The 20,668-nt window shown below is 41.3% G+C and overlaps 1 protein-coding gene across 5 annotated transcripts in view; it reads left to right on the forward strand.

Annotated features, from left to right (window-relative positions):
- The window catches only part of pwwp3a (PWWP domain containing 3A, DNA repair factor), a 61,435-nt gene that overhangs the window by 13,705 nt on the left and 27,062 nt on the right, over positions 1–20,668 (forward strand). For 3 of the 5 annotated variants that reach the window (XM_033046459.1, XM_033046462.1, XM_033046463.1), the window contains exons 2-5: positions 2,376–2,493; positions 14,398–14,486; positions 15,275–15,345; positions 17,110–18,363. In XM_033046459.1, the coding sequence (XP_032902350.1) occupies positions 2,437–2,493; positions 14,398–14,486; positions 15,275–15,345; positions 17,110–18,363 (1,471 nt within the window). In that variant the 5' untranslated portion in view covers positions 2,376–2,436. Of the gene's footprint in view, positions 1–2,372; positions 2,494–14,397; positions 14,487–15,274; positions 15,346–17,109; positions 18,364–20,668 lie in introns of all 5 variants that reach the window. The other 2 variants (XM_033046461.1, XM_033046460.1) reach the window with 2 other exon arrangements.

The following is a 20,668-nucleotide window of genomic DNA, read 5'->3' on the forward strand; positions in this document are numbered from 1 at the left end:
AGCAAATTGGACTTTACCAGTAGTGGGAGGAAGTATAATCAAGGTGTTTGTGGAGCTTGTGGGCTTGTATTGGATGTTGGCGGCTGCTTTGTCTCCTGAGATGGAGAAGACTAGAATGTAAAGGGGCGAGTCAGAGGTGGACCTTGTGAAGATGAGAGCGGGGCAGAAATTGTTTGCAAAAGTCTTGACATTTTAATTCTGTATTAGTGCGGGAAGCAGCAACAATACATTTGTTGATGTATTGGTGAAAGAGTCAAGGGACTGGACTGAAATAATACTAAAACAACGATTGTTCCAGGAAGCATAGCAATGTAATTAGTCTCCAATTTTTTTTCTTCTTGATTTAACAATTTTACCGCACAGATTTTGCCATTTTCAGATTGGCCATTGAGTTGCAGGTTTTCGTTTTGGCGCGTCACAATGTAGATATTTAGGGCAGTTGTGATGCTACTTTTGTGAGTTATATTGTGTGTGTGTGTGTGTGGCTGGGTTGGAGGAGGTGTGGCAAGGGTCATGGAAGTAGAGGACAAAGAGTTCTGCCCTGCAGTATTGTGGCCATCTGTCCCAATATGGTTACTAAACATCCCAAAAGTTGATCTGGAGATATGGGAGGCAAAAAGGAGGGGGAAAAATTCGGACCTAAAAACAGAATACCATAACCATATATATAATAGATACAGGGAACACCTCTTAATTTTCACAGATGGATCAAAGGACCCAGTAGCTGAAACAACAGGGGCAGCTGTGGTAGTGCAAGGGATGAATGTTGAGATTTGCAAAAGAACAAATAACTATTTGGCAGTATATACAGTGGAACTGTACGCTATTTTGATGGCAGTTCGGTGGATAGAACAGGTGCAACCATGCAAAGTATTAATATGTAGCGACTCATTGTCTGCAATCCAGAGTATTGGGTCTGGTGCATCCCATAGGCGGCCTGACCTAGTGTATGAAATTCTACTACTATTAAGCCAAGTAACAAGGAAGGGCAGTGACAGTGACTTTGTTGTGGGTCCCAGCTAGGAAATGAAAAAGTGGACAAATTAGCAAAAGAGGCCGTTAAAAAAGAGAACATAGAGGTAAACCTACAATTATCCAAATCTGAAGGAAGACACATTGTGTGGTAGAAAATAAATCAGGAATGACAACAATACTGGAAACAGGAGACAAAGGGGAGACACCTCTATTCGCTACAAAACAGAGTGGGCATTACAGCAAGAAGAGGGGGGAACAGGAAAGAACAGGTAGTATTAGCAAGATTGAGGATAGGACACACTCACCTGAACAGCACATTTAAAATGTTGGGAAAACACCCTACTGGGATGTGTGGGAATGCCATCAGCCGGAAACAGTTCAGCATGCTCTAGTTGCATGTAGAAGATATGAAACAGAAAGAAGAGTTTTGATCAGTGAAATGAAGAAAATTGGAATGACAGATATATCAGAAAAGAACATTCTAGAGTATGGAGGGGAAGGAAAAGGAGTAAAGGTGTTGTTTAATTTCTTGAGGGCCTCTGGCCTTATAAAAAGGATATAATGTAAAGACATGAGGACTGTGGAGTGAAGCCAGAAGATGGCAGCAATGCAACATTGTGGATGCCGGCTGCCGTAAAACTCCAAAGAAGAAGAAGGAGAAGAAGAAGATATATATTATATATGCTAACATTGGCCAAAGCCATATTTTATTAACAACCAATTGATCTACAAGTAGTCCTTCAGAATGTGGGATGAAACTGGAGCATCCCAAGGAAACGCACACATGTGGTTTCAGAGTTCCACAATTAAGTTTGAATAGTGAGCATGAATGAAAGGAAACATTTAAATTGCTTTACCTTACAGATTAGTTGAAAATGAACTTGTGCTGATGTGGAATAGAAAGTCATGTACATAAACAAACTTTAGTGCCCTGATGAGGATTGCCAATATTTAGTGATATATATGAAAAAGGGTTGGCCTTTCTGAGAGTATATCCTGTCTGCATAATCTGATCTCCAGTCATTTGTGATCTATGAAACATTGGCTCAAGGCTCTTCTCTTTTGAGACCATCTTTTTGAGACTGCTAATTGGTGTTGTTTAATCTGGCATTTTCCACTTGTTATTTTAGGCTAAGCGATCTGGAAAGATTTGAAAAAAATTAAAAATTTCCAAGCTTACCAATTGAGTTTGGTGTAAATACCTCTATACCTCTTGTGAGCGATAGTGACTTTGAAAGCAGTGGGTATTTTTGGTCAGAAGTTGCCAATTTACAGTATTCACCTTGCATTTTGTGTCTCAATATAATATGTTTTGATGTGGGAATGAATTGGGATTTTAATGGATTAATAATACTGTGGGACTATCATATTTAATTTTTCTATATCTTTTTTTTTTGCAGCAGCAGTTGGTGGAACAAGCCTTTGACTGCATGGAAATGGTGTTCTGAAAAATTATAAGCAATGAGTGACTTTGAGTTCATATTTTGCAGCTGGCAAGGTCGAATGTGGCCTGCAAGAGTAAGTAACTTGTTCATGCAGCATTTTATTTACTTATAGGTAGTGCCATTAAGCTGACAGTGACTTTACATTTTATATTCCTAGTCATTGTATGCTAAATATCTAAAACACTTTCTATGTCATCCTTTTGGCCGTTTCACTTGGCATACCTATGAAAATACGTTTTCTAATTAATTTCTCTTGCCTAATATTTTCACTCCTCAGTACTTCTCAGTGAAACATAATTGGTACACCAAAACAGTCAAAAATGTTTTGCTGATTCCTATTAGGCTAAAGGGAGAATGGAGGATGTGGAGTGTTTTGACTTTCAGAAAGATCTTGCAAAGGTCTCTGGGTGAGGTGAACATGCAAAATTAAAGTACATGAGATTGTGGATGTTGGCAGACAGAAACATAAATGGAGGCACAGGAGACTGCAGATGCTGGAATCATTTTAGAAAATCAGTTCTGAAGGAACTCGGCTGATCAGGCGGCATCGATGGAGGAAAATGGACATGTAACAATTTTGGCTCTTGACCCTCAGACTGGAGTTGTGGGAAAAGATGACTTACTGAAAAGGTTGTGGGGAAGCTGGGTCATAGCTGGCAAGGTGTAGGTGTTGACATTGCAGATATTGGAACCAAAATACAAAGTGCTCGAGTAACAGTGAGTCCGGCAGCATCTGTGACTGGAATGTACTGAATGTTTTGGGTAAGAACTCTTTAAACTGATTGGTGGTTTATGGTAAGGATGGGTTGATTGGCAGATGAGTTAGGTGGGGAGAGAACGGTGGCGATATTAACCAAGGGTGGTAAGTGGAGAAGACAAGGATGCAAATGGTAGATCTGATCAGCAAGGAAGGTGGGGAATAAACTGTAGAAGCGGAGGCAGGAATGTGGTGGGTGGATGGAATGGGAGGGGTTAGGATGAAAAATGGAGGGCTGAAGTAGGGAGCTGTGGGTGATGAGCAGATGGAGGAGGACTACTCAAGCGGAATATGATGGTCTATTTGCAAGTTGCAGGTTGTGACTAATGTACTGCAGGGATCAGGGGTAGGGTCCAGGTGAAGGAAATGGGCATAGCAGTATAATGTAGATAAATGTGAAATTAAGAAACAAAACATGATTTCCATGGATGTTGGACACACTCAAAAATATAACTGAGATCCTGTATTCTTATCTCTGTGCCATACCAACCAAATGAAGCATTAGAGATTTTGTAACTTTACACAACAACACTATGCATGTTGCTGGACTTTAAACTTTGAGGGTTAAAAAACATTAGGCTTTGCAAGCATCAATTCATTTTTTGGATATGCACAGCTTGTCTCCTTTCTCCATTATGATCATGTGACAAGATCAAATTGCTTTCTTCAGCCTGACTGTTAACATCACCCAAGATACTAGAGCAAGGTCATAATTGCACTCTATTACCTGATCCCATTGTTTAAATGGATGGCTTTGTTTCCATACGAGTTTGTAGCCATACTCGCGTGTTCTCTCCCACTCCTGCATATATAGTGACTAATGTGGTTTGCGCTAATAGAACTTTAACACCAGTGCAAATGTATTTTAAATTATGTCATTGTACTTTCTTCAACCTCTTGCTTCAGCAGCTCATTTCATATACTTGCCACCCTGTGTGGAAAAAAATAACCCCTCTGGTTTCTAGTAAATCTTCCCCCTTTAACCTTAAATCTAAACCTTCTGGTTCCTGATTCCCTTACTTTGGTGGAAAAATACTTTTCGCCCCATCTATTCCCCTGGTGATTTTATACATGTCTACAAAAAGATTCATGAGCCTCCTGAGATTTGTGGCACATTGGACAGTCTGGTAGCGCACGTTGAGTTGCTGCCTTACAGCACCAGAGACCCGGTTTCAATCCTGACGACGGGTGCTGTGTGTACGGAGCGTGTACATTATCCCCGTCACCGTGTGGGTTTTCCCCGGGTGCTCTGGTTTCTCCCACATTCCAAAGACGTACAGGTTAAGTTAATTTAGCTTCGGTAGAACTAAATTGCCCCTACTGTGTAGGATAATGCTAGTGTGCGGGGATCGGTGGTGGGCCGAAGGGCCTATTTCCGTGCTGTATCTCTAAAACTAAACACTTAATGACATAGAATCCTAGCCTCCCCATCCTCTCCCTGTAGCTCAGGCAGAGTCCTGGCAACATCCTCGTAAATCTGCTTTGTGCCTTTCCGTCTTTCCAGATATGTTTCATTATCAGTTGCTCAGATAGAATTCTGATTTCGCAACTTTATCTTCTTGCTCCTCCTGATTGGTTTTGGTGTAATCTTCTCCAACTAGATTTTTCTGACTCTTGTACTAACCACTGCTCTGAATTTGATAATGCAAGTTGTGGATTTACTGATACTTTATTGTCTCATGTACCTAGGTATGGTGAAATGCTTTGCTTTACATACAACCCTGTAAAATCGTACAGCTGACCTCACCGAGGCAGGACATTTTGGCATTGACATTTACAAAAGTTCACAGAACATTCCAATCCATTGATTTTTTGTAACTTTGGCGGCGATTCTTGTGTACTGCCTATGTATATTCTAAAGCATCATGCACCACACTCGTCCACTCTGTTCTAAGCACTATTGAATGTGATAGAGTTCTTGGTGGTTTGCAAAGCTAAAATTTGTCAGATAAATCTATCAGTATTTTGATTGGGAAGATATTAACAGGAAGCAAAACAAGGAATCCCTTCCAATATGTCTCAGTGAGAGGAATCGTGGAGTGCAGGGCACAGTTCTAATCTTTCTTACAGAAGGAGAAACTAGTGTTGAGCGCTTATTTCGCTTGGTTTATTCCTGAGATGAATGAATTTTTCTGGGATGAGTGGATTGAGACTACAGACAAGAGTGTAGAAGGATGACTAGTGATATTGAAATATACAATTGTGAAGGGGATTGATCAGATAGAAGCTGGAAGACTACTTCCATGTAGGTAGTAGAGGCATTGTAGAGACGGATAGACAAAGGAAATTCTTCTTTCGGGGATCCTAAATCTTTCTAACTCATTACCCAGAGAACTGTTAAGCTGAACTATCGCTTACACGCAAGGCTGATAAGAGTTTATTGAGCAAAAGGTTTGTTGATGAAAAACGGATAGGCAAATGAAGCTGAGACCATGCAGGGATTTATTGTTATCTTATAGAATGATAGAGTAAGTTAGACTAAGCCACATCGCCTATTACACTCATATTTCCTCCGTATTTATAGCTGCATGCATAGTTTCAGCTGGTTTTAATATCTCATTGAAAAGAAAGCATTTTGTGCAATTGGATCTTCAGTCTTTGAAGTGTTGGTCTAGTTTGTGCTTCATTGCCTGGAGCTACACTTGAACTTCTGCATCCTTCATTTTAAAATGAGTCTGCTGCCACTCAGTTGAAGTCACTCTACAAGCCTAAGAATTGCCCCTAATTCGAAATTCAACTAAGATGGTCTAACTTAGCATAGCATCGGTATCTGTAGCTCAAATACTAAAGAGATATTCTTTCAAGCCATTCATGTTTTTAAGTCGTATTAAACCGCAATAAAATTCTGATAATCTGGCACCTTTGTCGTTTTGGCAGTCTGGGCTTTTTGCCAAACCTCAGATGTTACTCCTATTGAAACCATGCTTTTACTTTATTTTTGCATGTTGCACAATATGCATGATTTGATTCAGTGAATTCGATGAGTTTAAAGGGAATAGAAAAAATCTGTACTGTTAGGATTCCTGACCAATCTGATGCCTGCGTTATCAGAGTTTCACTGTCCAAGTAGGCAATTGACATCCCACCACAGTGTGGAGTCCTAGAATAGTTACAAGAGGAGGCCATTCGGTCCATGTATCTTTTGGCTTATTACCAGAACAACAGTTCCACAATTAACATTTTTCTCCAGCATGTATTTAACCAAGTTCCTCTTGAAAGCCACAGTGAAATCTGTCTTCCCCTTATCCAGCTTCCAACCACACACTACATAAGTTTTACCTCGTGTCATTCTCAATTCTCTTGTCCTTTTTCATCTTTCCTTAAATATGTCCAATACTCAAAAATACATTATCCTTTGAACTAGTGATGGCTTTTAAATAATACGTGGCAGCATCCCCGTCCTGAGAGGCACCATGTTCATGAAAGGTACCTACATTTGTTTTCTTTAAACGTATATTGCCTCCTCTTCAAGTACTTTGTTATCACTCACTGCCTTTTTAGGGTTTTGTTCTTCAATCAACTGCGCATCGTATACCATGTGCACAGTTTTGTTCAGCACATGTGGGAATAACAAAAATATCTTGGACCCTAATTTCAAATGTTTCATACTGTACATTTTGTGGCTTAATATGTGTGACGTTGCCATCTGTGTGGCTGTGATCTTTTTATTTTGTGTGGGTAGTTGTGCGGTTGAATGATATAAATTTTGAATTGGATGATTTAATTTTGTGAAGATTGTAAAAGTGCAGATTTCCCTGCAATTTTGATCTTGGTTCCTTAAGATGTGATCGAAGATAGACACAAAATGCTGGAGTAACTCAGCAGAGCAGGCAGCACCTCTGTAGAGAAGGAATGGGTGATGTTTGGGGTCGAGACCCTTCTTCAGACTTAAGATATGATTCTTGTGTACTATGTAGCTCTAGTCATGGATTTGCTGTAGTCATTTTAAGCGTAAATAGTTTTTTAAATGTTTTCATTTTGAGTAAAATTCAGTAGATTGAGGTGTGAGGATGTAGAATTATGCAGGAAAAATATGGCGTTGCCTCACCTTGTTTTTGAGAGTGCCCTATTTTGTTCGAAACATGGATTCCCTTAACGTAAGCGTGTCCTACGGAGATAGGTTTAACCATAATTGTCCAACTTACCTTAGGATGCAATTACCACTCAACCAGCAAAGCATAATATGCTATGTATTTATGGTTTATTTGAATAATTAGCTTTGATTTATTTTATTTGGGTGATTTTTGATTACTTCATCGCCTTTGCCTCAAAGCCACTTCCATTTTGTGAAGATCACCAATACAAATGAGAATACTAGCCCAAGGTCACTTGCACTGATCAAAATAGCATGTTTGAGATGAGCACACAAAATGGATAACCCAAGTCTCACTTTATAGAAGATGCCATTATGCTGCTCATGAATAGCCAGTGAGTGACTTATGGCATTCTGTTATCCAAAAGGCCAAGATGACTCAATTTCAATTCTGGGTTATCACCTAAGAAAATTATTTATGGAAATCTTCCATTAGATTGTTTTTTATTTCTAGTTTCCATCATTTTCTTTATTTAATCATTGTTTTTTATTTTGGAACATTGCCTTAAACTTTATTTTTATATTGTAACTGTTGTGCTATAGAAGTTGCATGCTTCATGGGGAAGATTAACAAATGTATAAAAGGTAAGATTCACATTGTAGCATGCATATTTACTACTTGTAATATGCAACTTTTTAACCCTCACATATAACAATCTACTAAAGCAAGTACAAATTGTGCTTTATCGCTTCAGCTTAACTTTCTCTTTTGCTATATAATTGTTGCAATAAGAAACTATGAAGAACAAGCATTGTTTTGAGACACCCTGGGGTATAAATGCTCAGGTGCAGCTGCCTTTTCTGGATCCACTAGACTTGCTCATCTTTGCATAGTTAACATTAGTCTGTACATTGTTTTATTCTTTTATATTCCAGAGAATCTCCTGCTCCTGTTGACACTAGAAAAAAAAATGTTGTATGCCAAGGATGCTGTCCACATTGTTAACATCCTCAGAATGGGTGCCAAAAAGAACTTTTCTAAAACACATCTCCAGTTTCAACACTCTATGTATTGTTATCTTTACTGCAGTGGGCAGTGAGACCTGTATGCTGTCAGGGAGAGGTGGAACATTGTATTATAATGGCGTCATTGTGATTGCTGGGGACAAATCAAAACTATCTTGGGCTGTGAGAACATACCATTATGGCATACACATGGCGTCACGACCAGGTTCTCAAACCCATTGCAGAAGCCATCAGCATGGGAATCAGCAGCTGCAGACGAGAACGCCCCACCACCCAGATGATCACCTTCGTGAAGGCCGGAGTGCAGCTGCCAAGAACCACAGCAGCCAGGAATCAGTCAGGAATCCTGGCGACTGCGCAGGACTGGCAGCTTTCCATAGACCTGGTGAAACAGCTGAAGTTTCCACAGCACATTACCACGACCACCCTAAGGCCAGATATCCTCCTGGTCTCAGAGGCGACCAAAAACATCATCTTGTTGGAACTGACAGTGCCGTGGGAGGACCGTCTGGAGGAGGCCCACGAGAGAAAGATGGCCAAGTATGAAGAGCTGGTCATAGACTGCCGTAAGCAGGGCTGGAAGGCAAGGTGTATGCCCATCGAGGTTGGCTGCAGAGGTTTTGCAGGGCAATCGCTCTACAAAGCCTTGAATGCACTGGGCATCAACGGAGTGGCAAGGAGAAGGGCCATCAAGAACACCACAGAGGCAGCGGAGAAGGCATCAAGATGGCTCTGGATCAGGAGAGGAGGTCCATGGGGAGGAGCGAATGCCACCTGAACACAAGTCATGGTCTGATCAACCACGGCTGGGTCGCCTGGGTGAGGGTGTCTGATGTTGAAAGACCCGAAACACCCAATTACCCTAGGTTACATCACTGATGATGTGTTCAGGAGCATCTATCGATGTATTTGTATCAATTATCTTTACTGCAGTGGGCAGTGAGACCTGTATGCTGTCAGGGAGAGGTGGAACATTACATCATAGTTGACTCAGATTCTCATGCTGTAAATTGGAGGCTGGTGTTTGAATGTAACCATTGTCAGTCTGGTTTTACAGAGCTCGGGAAATATGGAAACTAAATGAAAGTGAAGATGGTCAGCTCCAGAACTACAAATTTTTGAATATAGCAATTTTGAATGTAGTGCAGCGGGTAGTTCTGGTAGACCCGTGCAGTCTTTGGTGCCCCTTCTGGTTATTGATAACCAGTAACCTCACTTGTATTCATTCCCTGACCTCCCTTCATTGTGATTGCTGGGGACAAATCAGAGAACATACCATTATTTGTCCTGGCTGACAACCTGTAAATTAAACTGGATTCCGGATAGGAAACAAAAGAACAATTGTAACCTGGCTCTGCTCGAATTTGTCATGGCCATTATATTTGCCTCTGTACTAATGTTTGTTCACGGCATAAAACAGACAACAACACAACTGGTTACAGGTAAACCAAGCCAAGCTTTAATCGATCGTTATACGGGAGTGGGGTCACTAGTGCAAAGAGTATACAACTATACTCAGCGCTCCCCGTGCTTCCACTCAGATACAGCATTTTATAATTTCTTATATATTGTTCAAGTCACATAATAGCCTTAGTTATTTTTCCAAGAAGCAGTTGCCTGTGTCCTACAGAAAGCTTATTCCAGTAAATGCTGGAGAAACTCAGCGGGTGAGGCAGCATCTATGGAGCGAAGGAAATAGCGACGTTTCGGGTCGAGGCCCTTCCTCAGACTGAAGGAAGGGTCTCGGTCCGAAACGTCGCCTATTTCCTTTGCTCCATAGATGCTGCCTCACCCGTTGAGTTTCTCCAGCATTTTTGTCTAACTTCGATTTTCTGGCATCTGCAGTTCCTTCTTAAAAATTATTCCAGTAAATGTTATGTTCTGTGGTTTTTCCAAGAATTGCAAGGTTCACGATTATCATAACATGATAACATTACAGTACCCAATTTGTGCATAGCAAAGGCTTCAAACATTTCAGTACATAAATCAATACAATGATAAGCAGTATGATAGACCCATAGTGAACTATCATTCCCCAGATTCCCCATGTTAAATGACCACCATCCTCCACCTCCCTGGTTATACCTGTGCATATCAGTTCCTACTTTCTGGATCTTTTCTCCAGAGTCTCCATCAGGTAACGGCTCTGATTCTTTCACCTGTAAATGTTATGCTGACAGAATATTGGTTAGTTTGATGAACATAGGTTATTATTTCATCACCCAGTGCATGTAAATCTAAAGTACCTTCATGGGGTCTACTAGCTCCCATGGAGTCCTTAAGGGTATACCATAGATAATCTCTGTAGGTGATAGTTTCGTAGCACTGTGGGGGGTTACTCGCATTTCTAATAGGTCTAAAGGCAACGCCTTAATCCAAGTTTGTCCCATTTCTCCCATTGACTTTGTAATTTTATTCTTGAGGACTCCATTAGCTCTTTCCACCCTGTCGGAAGTCTGTGGGTGATGGACACAGTGAAATTGTTGTTGGATATTAAAATATGCACATAGTTATTTGTTAAGTAGCAATAAAGTGTGAGCCGTTATCGGAACTTATAACTGTAGGCAGCCCAAATCGTGGGCTAATTTCTCTTAATAGTAATGTCACAGTGGTTTCAGCAGTATTATTGGTGGTTGGTAAGGCTTCAAACCACTGACTAATCTAATCTAAAACAAATCTAAGCAATATTTATAGGAATGGGCCCTTGGCATTTCAATAAAATCAATCTGAATGCATTCAAATAATCGTGCTTGCATCGGTGTTACCGCGGGGGGTACTTTAATAGGTTTGCCTGGGTTGGATTTCTAGCAAATCCTGCATTCGGAGACTTGTTTTAGGACCTCCTGCCGAATTCTTGGATGCCACCATGTCTCCATCATCCCAATCATTCCCTCCTTTCCAGCATGTGTAAGGGAGTGGATATTGGTTCGAAGGGTGGGTAAGAATGCATCAGGTACACAAACTTGTCCAAGGGGGATTAGGCAAAGACCCGTTGTGGAGTCAGTAGCGCAGCCCTCTTGTTTCCATAGTTGTTTCTCATGGGCAGAGGTGTCCCTCTGTATTAACTTTACCTTCCCTTGTCTGGCAGAACCGTTCTGTCTACTAGATTCTTTGGTTCTGGGGGAACCAATGTGCAGAATTCGCAAGCTGCCGTGTGGGCAGTAATGACAGCTAGGGCATTCTCATGGTTGACTGCTTTGTTGCAGCCACTCATATGGGTATTGCACTTAATAATGGCCACGTGGACTGGGAGGGTTAAGGCTTGCAGTAGGTCACATAGAGTAGCTGGTGCAGTAGCCAGCACTGTTTTTAAATTGTGAAAGTCGTCTTGTTGGAATGAGAGTGGATTGAATTGCCGCGGTGCCTTGGCAGAGGCAAGAGTGACAGTACTTTATTTTAGTAGCTCATCGGTGTTCTCAGCATTCTTCTTTATCTCTGTACTTGCAAACAGAAGGTCATCAGTACACTGTGTTACTGCTGAGCTGTGGGGCAGCCTGTACAGACCCTGCGCAGACTGTTAGTTAAAGTTCTCGTCTCCTGCATCGTAAAAGATCTGCATTTACCTGAGCATAGCATCGATTCTCGGCATCATGCTTTTTTCCTTTTCAGTCTTCGTTGATTTATATCCTGTCTCTCTGGTGCTCTGCTTTGTTTAGCTCTCTCACTACTGGATTCAATACTGCTCCTCCTTCCTCTTCTTCCTCAGCCCTTTTCCTTCTTTATCATCTTCCTATCAGTATCGCTATCAGTATCATTTTCTTCTGGGGGTGCCCTTCCCTGTAGGGAGGCCGGAAACCCCTCGCTACGGGGTCTTATAGGGACTGGTGGCCAGGGCATATGGGGGAGGTGGTCTACACTATTCCCGAATTTGTTCCTCATCCTCCTCTTCTATAAACAGGGTGGCCATGCCAGACCTAGGGTTTCTGGAGGATTTACTGGTACCTGTTTTTTTTCTTAGCTACGAATTGTTTTTGTTCCTCGCTCTTTTTATCAGCGCTTTCTTTTTCCGCTGGAGATCTTTTCTCTCTCACGCTGTATATTTTTTCTTGTTCCTCCTACTGGCCAAGATTCATCTCCCAAACGTTTGGTTAACTTATGACTTAATATTCTATAATCTTTGTTATTTTTAGGATTCAAATAACACACGTGTTGTACGGGTGTTCCCCTGAGACTTTTATCCATATTATTCCCCATGTTTACATTTAGTCGTGAACTTCTCTCAACCCGGCCTCTTAATTAACGACATACCTTTTTAGCTTGCTCTATCTAATTGCTGACTACTTACTCAGTAGCAAAAGCATACACAATTGGTCTTAGCTTCATTGTCTGTCTCCAAGTATCTTGGCAGGGAACCAGATCATCTGATGGGGGACCTCTGATGGTTTGCGGGAGGTCGGTCCTCAAGGGGTCCAACTAGTGCACTTTTTCTCCCCATCCGGTCCCGGTCAAACTGCGGCCTCTTACTCAGTCGTCGGTTGATGGTCCCAGCGAGATCCTGCCGACTACCCCAATGATAAAGTTTGCTGCTTAAAACAGACAACAACACAAATGGTTAAAGGTAAACCAAGACGAGCTTTAATCGATCGTCAGACGGGAGCAGGAGGACTTGTGCAAAGAGTATACAACTATACTCAGCGCTCCCTGTGCTGCCACTCAAAGATGCAGCATTTTACAATTTCTTATATACTGTTCAAGTCACATAATTTTTCCAAGAAGCAACTGCCTGTGTCCTACAGTTAGCTTATTCCAGTAAATGTTATGTTTATGGATTTGCCAAGAATTGCAAGGTTCGGTTATACCCACATACATGCAGGTTTGCAGAAAATGGTCAAGCTGAGTTAATAGACATTAACTCTTTCACTAATGTTGAGGTTGCTTTAGCAAAGTATATTTTGGACCAATACTATTATTTCATTAGTGGCAGGTATTGCTGCTGCTACTGTTTGAAGGGATGAACTAGTTTCCAAAGGAATAGAAGATGAGGGTTCCCTATTTCTAACCAGCAGTGTACTAAAAAAAAGCAGTAGTGTTTAATGTATATTGGGTCCTTGTGTACCAATTCCGTGCCATTCTAGCTTCTGTACCGAGGTGCCTTTTTATTAAGGAAGAGTGAATTGAGACTATTCCTAACTTAACCCAGTTTAACCTACTATTGTGATTCTCATATAACTTGCAGATTTGTGAAGAAACGGGGAGGAATTTTGTGGAGTTATGCTAAATATAGAACTAATTATTTTTGGCTGTGATTCCTTTCCCCCAAACAAAAACAATGTAAGCAAATGGCACAGTGGCGAAGCGGTGAATTTATTGCCGTACAGCGCCAGACACCTAGGTTCAATCCTGACTACAGGTGCTGTCTGTATGGAGATTACACCTCTCAACGTGGTATCCAAACTCATTCCTTGATCAGTGGGTCAGAATTCTTTCTAGTAACTTAAGTTCAAGTTCAAGTGAGTTTATTGTCATGTGTCCCTGTATAGGACAATGAAATTCTTGCTTTGCTTAAGCACACAGAAAATAGTAGGCATTTACTACAAAACAGATAAATGTGTCCATATACCATGATATAAATATATACACACATGAATAAATAAACTGATAAAGTGCAAATAGCAGAAAGTGGTTATTAATAATCAGAGTTTTGTCCGAGCCAGGTTTAATAGCCTGATGGCTGTGGGGAAGTAGCTATTCCTGAACCTGGTTGTTGCAGTCTTCAGGCTCCTGTACCTTCTACCTGAAGGTAGCAGGGAGATGAGTGTGTGGCCAGGATGGTGTGGGTCTTTGATGATACTGCCAGCCTTTTTGAGGCAGCGACTGCGATAAATCCCCTCGATGGAAGGAAGGTCAGAGCCGATGATGGACTGGGCAGTGTTTACTACTTTTTGAGGTCTTTTCCTCTCCAGGGCGCTCAAATTGCCGAACCAAGCCACGATGCAACCGGTCAGCATGCTCTCTACTGTGCACCTGTAGAAGTTAGAGAGAGTCTTCCTTGACAAACCAACTTAACCACCATATTGATTGTTCAAGACTACAGTAATGGCTTTTGCTCAATTTTAGAACTTGTTATAGCCACAACTTGGTTTTCTTTCAAGCATGACATTTTAAGTGCTGTTGATAAATGTATAATGTTGCCCATATTTTGTTTGCCTTTTTAACAAAAGATACTGCTGAAGTCTGGCATTTCTCCCACTGAAACACCCGAGACAAATTCAGATTGTTTAGATGTCCAAATAATATGCTTGGATAAAAGGCAAGTATTGAAAATTAAATTTGATTTTATCAATGCAAATGTCATGGTCATGGCCATTTAATTATGCTGCTTGTTTAGAAAATGTGATAATCGTCAGGATTTATTTTATCATTGCACCTTGTTTTCTTCCCAATATGACAAAGTTGTGTTCATTTCTCAACTATACTATCGTGCTCTGACATTAAATAGATTGTGGAGCAAATATTCTCCTGATGTAAAGTTTTGTAAAAAGCTTATGCATTAGAGTATGGGTGATGGGTATATCATTATTGAATTTTTAGATACTTTTGTTCTTTGTTAATGGACAATAGAATAATGCAAAAAATAGGAAAAAACTGTCTGGTGAACTATCTGATTTTATTAGTTTTCATAGTGACAATTTGAAAGGTTTCTCAGCATGCACTGATTAAAGGAGAATAAGCAATATGTATTTGTGATAGTCGGATTTCAATTTGGGATAGATATTTTAAAATGTTGCATATATGTGGTGATGCTACTAAGCTAATATGATTTTTACCAATTCATAGGCAACTTTTTCACGTGCAATATTCCTACTTGATCGTTCAAATCATATGATCAATTTGGAAGATTATTTCCAAAGTCACAGGCATTGGAAGGATGAAATCTCTAATTGTGTTACTTCACGTGGAAAAACAGAATTTAATTTAACCGCCACAAAGCTTCACTGAAATTCTTAATGGCAAATTGGTTATCCTGAGTTTGGTGCTCATTTGTCACTATATTAACCTTACAAAACCATGGAGTATAACATTAATTTTGTATTTTAGATTAAGAGTTAATCGCACAGACACAAGACCATTTGAGGAAGAACAAGCCAAAACCATTAGCAGTGGATTAGGTGAGTCCTTGTTCTTGAAATGATGTTACCATAGGGAGCGCCATAATTATAATTTATAATTTAGAATATACATGTAACTGACTTAATTTTGAAGCTTCATTTTCCTATTATTGTTTTGCATGTTTTTGTTTTGAAAAGATTTGCTTTTCTCACTCACAACGTTTGGATGACCCAACGTGCTTTGCAGCCATCAAAGTTCTTTTGAGATATGCTTATTCATATTCCTTCCATTAATTCACTTTGTTCACATCAAGCTCTCTCAAAGATGTGAGAATGGGATACTTTACCCCCACTTGAAAGCATAGAGCCTTCAGTTTCATGTTTCATTTGAAAGATATCTGCACTGTTGTGTCAATGTAGCTCTTTGGGTTCAGTCTTGGGGTGATAGATGCAGCATGGAAACAAGCCCAGCCAGTACACACTGACGATTCAATCACCTTTTTACATGAGTTTACTGTTTATTGAAAGTCTTTGGCATGAGAATGTTGCCAAAATGGCTGCAAAATAGCTTTCAAATTTAAAACCTTGCAATGCAATGCTCCAATGTGCTTATGAGGAGTAACATTTTATTAACATGTACGAATGAAGAAAGCAACATTCAATTTGTGGAATTAATAATCTTGAGCATCAGGCATGGAAATCGCTATCAAAACTTGGGGGACACACAATTTCTATCACGCGAGCCATCGGCCGTGGACGGTAACATCGGGAGCTGAACATGGTTGGTGACTGACTACGAGCTCCAGCAATAGCAGCTTCGTCCGCCCCGAACCGTGGGGCTTGAATCGGCCCGTTCACGGGGCCTTTCATCGGCCGGCGGGGGCTTCAACATCGAGAGCCTCGATGCAGCAGTTTGATTTTAAGCCGCGCTGAAAGGCCCAGAGAACGGGCTGATTCAGCCCATAGAAAGCGTCTAATAAAATCCGGATTACAAAACATGTGGGGGGGGCGTGTATATCCCGCCCCAGCAGGATTTCCGACCCTGTTAAGCATACAATACCCCCTTGCTATTATGGACCAAGGGAGGGGAGGAGAGGAGGTGGTGTCCAGTATTGCCGATTGTCCGTTATAACCGTGAGGTGGGTGAATCTTAACTAGTTTAAGGCTGGTTGGGAAGAAACGCAGCATTGGGGGGGGGTTAAACCAAGGGGAATTTCAAGATAGAGAGCTGTGGAGCCCCGGACCTCGCACGTGGTGCGCCAAGGACGGTCCCAGTACTAACGGCGCCTTCATGCTGCTCGCTCTCCGCCTCGTGGTAACTGTGGTGTGCAATGGGAGCTTCGCTGTGTTACCAGCTGATGGAGGCACGCATTGCAAGGCGACATGGGTGCTGTGGAACACTCTGCACCTGAAACCTCAGGACCTCGCTTTGTGGCAGCCGCTGTAAACTCGTGCCCAATGCAACACTGTTCAAGTGTGTTCTTCTGCTCGCTCTCTCCCCACCACCGTCTTTCTGCTGCGCACCGCTCGACAGCTACCACCATGAATAACCAAAATCTGTCGTATAGAGCTCTGTAACTGCGAGGCTTTACTGCACTTAAATGCAAGTTTAAATATCATTATTATAAATATCTTTTATCTCAAGACAGATTCTAATTACAAACTTGTTCTGTACAAAGGACCAATGTTTCTTCGCAAATGTGTGCGTTTTTCAGCAGACGCCATCAAAGATTTTAATTACATTTGTTTTAGAGGAAATAAGATGTTTTGTAGCTTTATTTCCCCTTTTCTGATCAATATCACTTTTTCTTTTTCAAAACACAGTGTGTAGAGAACACTTTACTCATGAAGAAGCTTTGGAAGAATTGACTTACAGGAAGGCACTTCGAATTGCCTTGAACATTTTAGCTGGCAATGACTCCTATTTGCCTCCAATGACGATAAAAGAACCTGTATTGGCAAAGACTGAGTTGTTTAATTCGGAGAAGCTTAAAAATAATGCATGTGCTTTCAATTCTAATGGAACACAAACAGCTTTGAAGCCAAATGGAATGCATTTGCTTCAGGAACAGGGGAGAATATGCACTCGGCAAAGTAGCAGGAGAGCATCTTGTGTTAAAAATACGCCAGAAAATGAACAGACGAGAACGTGGACTCGATCATACACGTTAAACCAGTCTTCAATTAACTCGAGAAGCATTGTCGAAAAGGCAGAAGGTGGTCGCGTGGGGAAAAGAAAAAGAGGAAGGGTGAAAACAGATATCTGTCATCCCCAGATAGATACTTCAAAAAATAGCTCCCCACAATATGAACAGCCACTACAACCTATGAAATCAACACCTGAAAAAAATAGATCTTTGGGGAAAAAATGTGGAAGGTTACGAAAAGAGGAAGAGTCTTCAATCCATGCCTGTAATTCGACAGTCTCTGGAGTAAAGAAAGATCAAAATGGAAACGTTAAAAAGGGCAGACCGAAATCAAAGTTTTGTAAATCTACCTGTGAAGGAAATACAGATTATTTCCCATCCAACTGTAAATCTGAAAAAGTTTGGGGGTCTGATATTTCTTGTAGCTATTTAGAATCTACTCCGAAACGTGGGACATGCGGCCACGTTGGATCATACAAATTCCCGCTCCTTTTAAGCAGCCAAAGAAATATTCCGTTTGAAAATAAAAATGATTTGAGCCAAACCAGGGAAATAAACCAGAAAAGGAAACGAGGGAAAAAGTGTGCAGAATCTAAGGAGTGCCTTAATGCCAGCAAGACTTCAGCTGATTTGGATGCTAATGTGAAATCAAGCAACAGGTCAAATGTAGACTCTGCAGAAGAAGGGAGTCCAGAACAGCATTTTATGAGTACTATTTTTGGGTTGCCTTTGGATGGGCAAGTGAGCCCTATTAATGGATGTAACCAGAAACATACTAATGTGGACAGCCCTCAGACGAACTGTCCTGCTGCTGAAATAAGTAAGGAGGGAACATTCAATGCTTCAACCATTACAAAAGAAGAAGGAACTTTATCTACCACATTGCTGCAAACTCATCTTGGGTCGTCATTGTTTGAAATCGATGAAGTGGGTAAGGTTATCTCTTTCTACTGTGACATTAATCTTCTTTATACTCAAAAGCAACATTAAAATCCGAATGTTTGACTAAAAATTACGATTTTTTTAGGATGTTTTACCTCTTTTTACTTGAAGTAAAATTACCTTTAGAAAGTATATTGATGTGGATTAGAATAGTAAAATTGCTTATTGAAATGCAGTGTCTCTGATCCATTTACACCATCGATAGCAAACAAATTGGTTTAACTGTTGGATTTTTTTTTAAAGTAGACTGCTAATCGTTAGTCACTAATAATCATTGAGCATCACAGAGCAGGTAAAATGTGCTTTGGGAATTAGGAAATGTAAGTACATCTTTGCAAAGCACTAGAAACAAGGAACTGCAGATGCTGGTTAATACTCAAAAAGGAACAGTGCTGGAATAACTCAGTGGGTCAAGTAGCATCTCTGGAGAACAGGCCCTTGCTCCCCCTTCCTCTAGTCGCGACAGAGACAGAGTCCCCCTAGTCCTTGCCTTCCACCCCATCCGCCATCGCATACAACTCATAACCCTCTGAAATTTCCCCCACCTCCAACTGGATCCCACCACTAGCCACATTTTCCCATCTCCACCCCTTTCTGCCTTCCGCAGAGACCGTTCCCTCCACAACTCCCTGGTTAACTCATCCCTTCCCACCCAAACCACCCCCTCCCCAGATACCATCCCCTGCAACCTCAGAAGATGCAACACCTGTCACTATAACTCCTCCCTTGACTCTGTTCAGGGACCACAACAGTCCTTTCAGGTTAGGCAGAGGTTCACTTGCACCTCCTCCAACCTCTATCCATTTTTCAAGATGTGGACTCGTACATTGGCGAGACCAAATACAGACTGGGCGATCATTTTGCGGAAAACCTTCACTCAGCCCGCATGAACCAACCTGATCTCCCGGTTGCTGGACACTTTAATTCGCCTTCCCATTCCTACACAGACCTTTCTGTCCTCTGTCTCCTCCATTGTCGGAGTGAGGCTAAATGGAAATTGGAGGAACAGCATCTCATATTTCTCTTGGGCAGCTTATAGCCCAGTGGCATGAATATTTATTTTTCTCTCTCCAGGTAGCCCCGGCATTCCCTTTCTCTCTATCCCTCCCCCACTCAAGTCGCACTGGCCTTTCATTTTCACCCTACAAACAGCTTACAATGGCCTTTCCTTTATCATCGTTACTTTTTTGCATATCTTTCATTCATTGTACTTTATCTCTCCACATCACTGTCTATATCTCTCGTTTCCCTTATCCTTAACCAGTCTGAAGAAGGGTCTTGACCCGAACGTCACCCATTCTTTCTCTCCAAAGATGCTGCCTGTTGCAAGCTTTTTGTGTCTATCTTCGGTTTAAACCACCATCTGCAGTTCCTTCTTACACACTTTGAACATAAATAGGTGCCCCTTGGAATGTCAGAGGAAACTATAGTACTCGGTAAGAATTCATGGTGAACATGAAAACTCTGCAAAGATAACTCTCAACCACGAGATCGAATCCAGGTCCCTGTAGCTGTGATACTAGCATTAACTGCTGTACCTATAAAAGGGCCTGTCCCATTGCGGGGACCTAATTTGCAAGTTTAGGAGAGTTTTTTAAAAGTGTCATGGTCTTGTATTGCCGAAGTAGAACCTCGACCTCCTTCGACTGTAGAGAACCTCCTACGAATATGTAGAAGACCTCCTTCGACCTCCTTTGACTATGTTGAAGACTAGCTTCGGGAAAATTGGACACCAAATAGTGGAGCATGAAGACGACCACCTTCGAATACACCTACCTTCGACTATACCAACACTATCTACGACTACGTTTGATTACCTTCGGCTACCTTCGATTAACTACGAATAACATGCGTATTCCTCCATCTACAGCCTACTTCGACTAAACCTACGAGTAAAAAAATATCGATTTTTTTTTTTTTCCCCCCCCCCCCCCCCGTGCCGGCCAATTTTTACTAGCAGCCAATTTTCAGCATGCTAACAAATACTCCTCGACCAAACAGGGCTCGAGTATGCGGGAACTTCTCCCGAGCATGAAGGAGAGTTTCATTGACCTCCTAGGACCACATGTCAACCATGCTACGAGTTTGAGTCGAGCGCAAACTCTTCTAAATTCGGAAATTAGGTCACCGTAGTGGGACAGGCCCTTTACTTCCTCTAAATGATGTAGCAGTGCAGGAACAGTCGGCAATTAGATATAGCAAACTACAAAGGTTTGTCGTAAATTAGAGGGCTGAGAATGGGACAAGCCCTGGGTAAGAGTAATGGTACAGGATTTGGATCTGAGAAAAATGAT

Source organism: Amblyraja radiata, chromosome 29 (genome assembly GCF_010909765.2).
Source record: "Amblyraja radiata isolate CabotCenter1 chromosome 29, sAmbRad1.1.pri, whole genome shotgun sequence".
NCBI lineage: Eukaryota > Metazoa > Chordata > Chondrichthyes > Rajiformes > Rajidae > Amblyraja > Amblyraja radiata.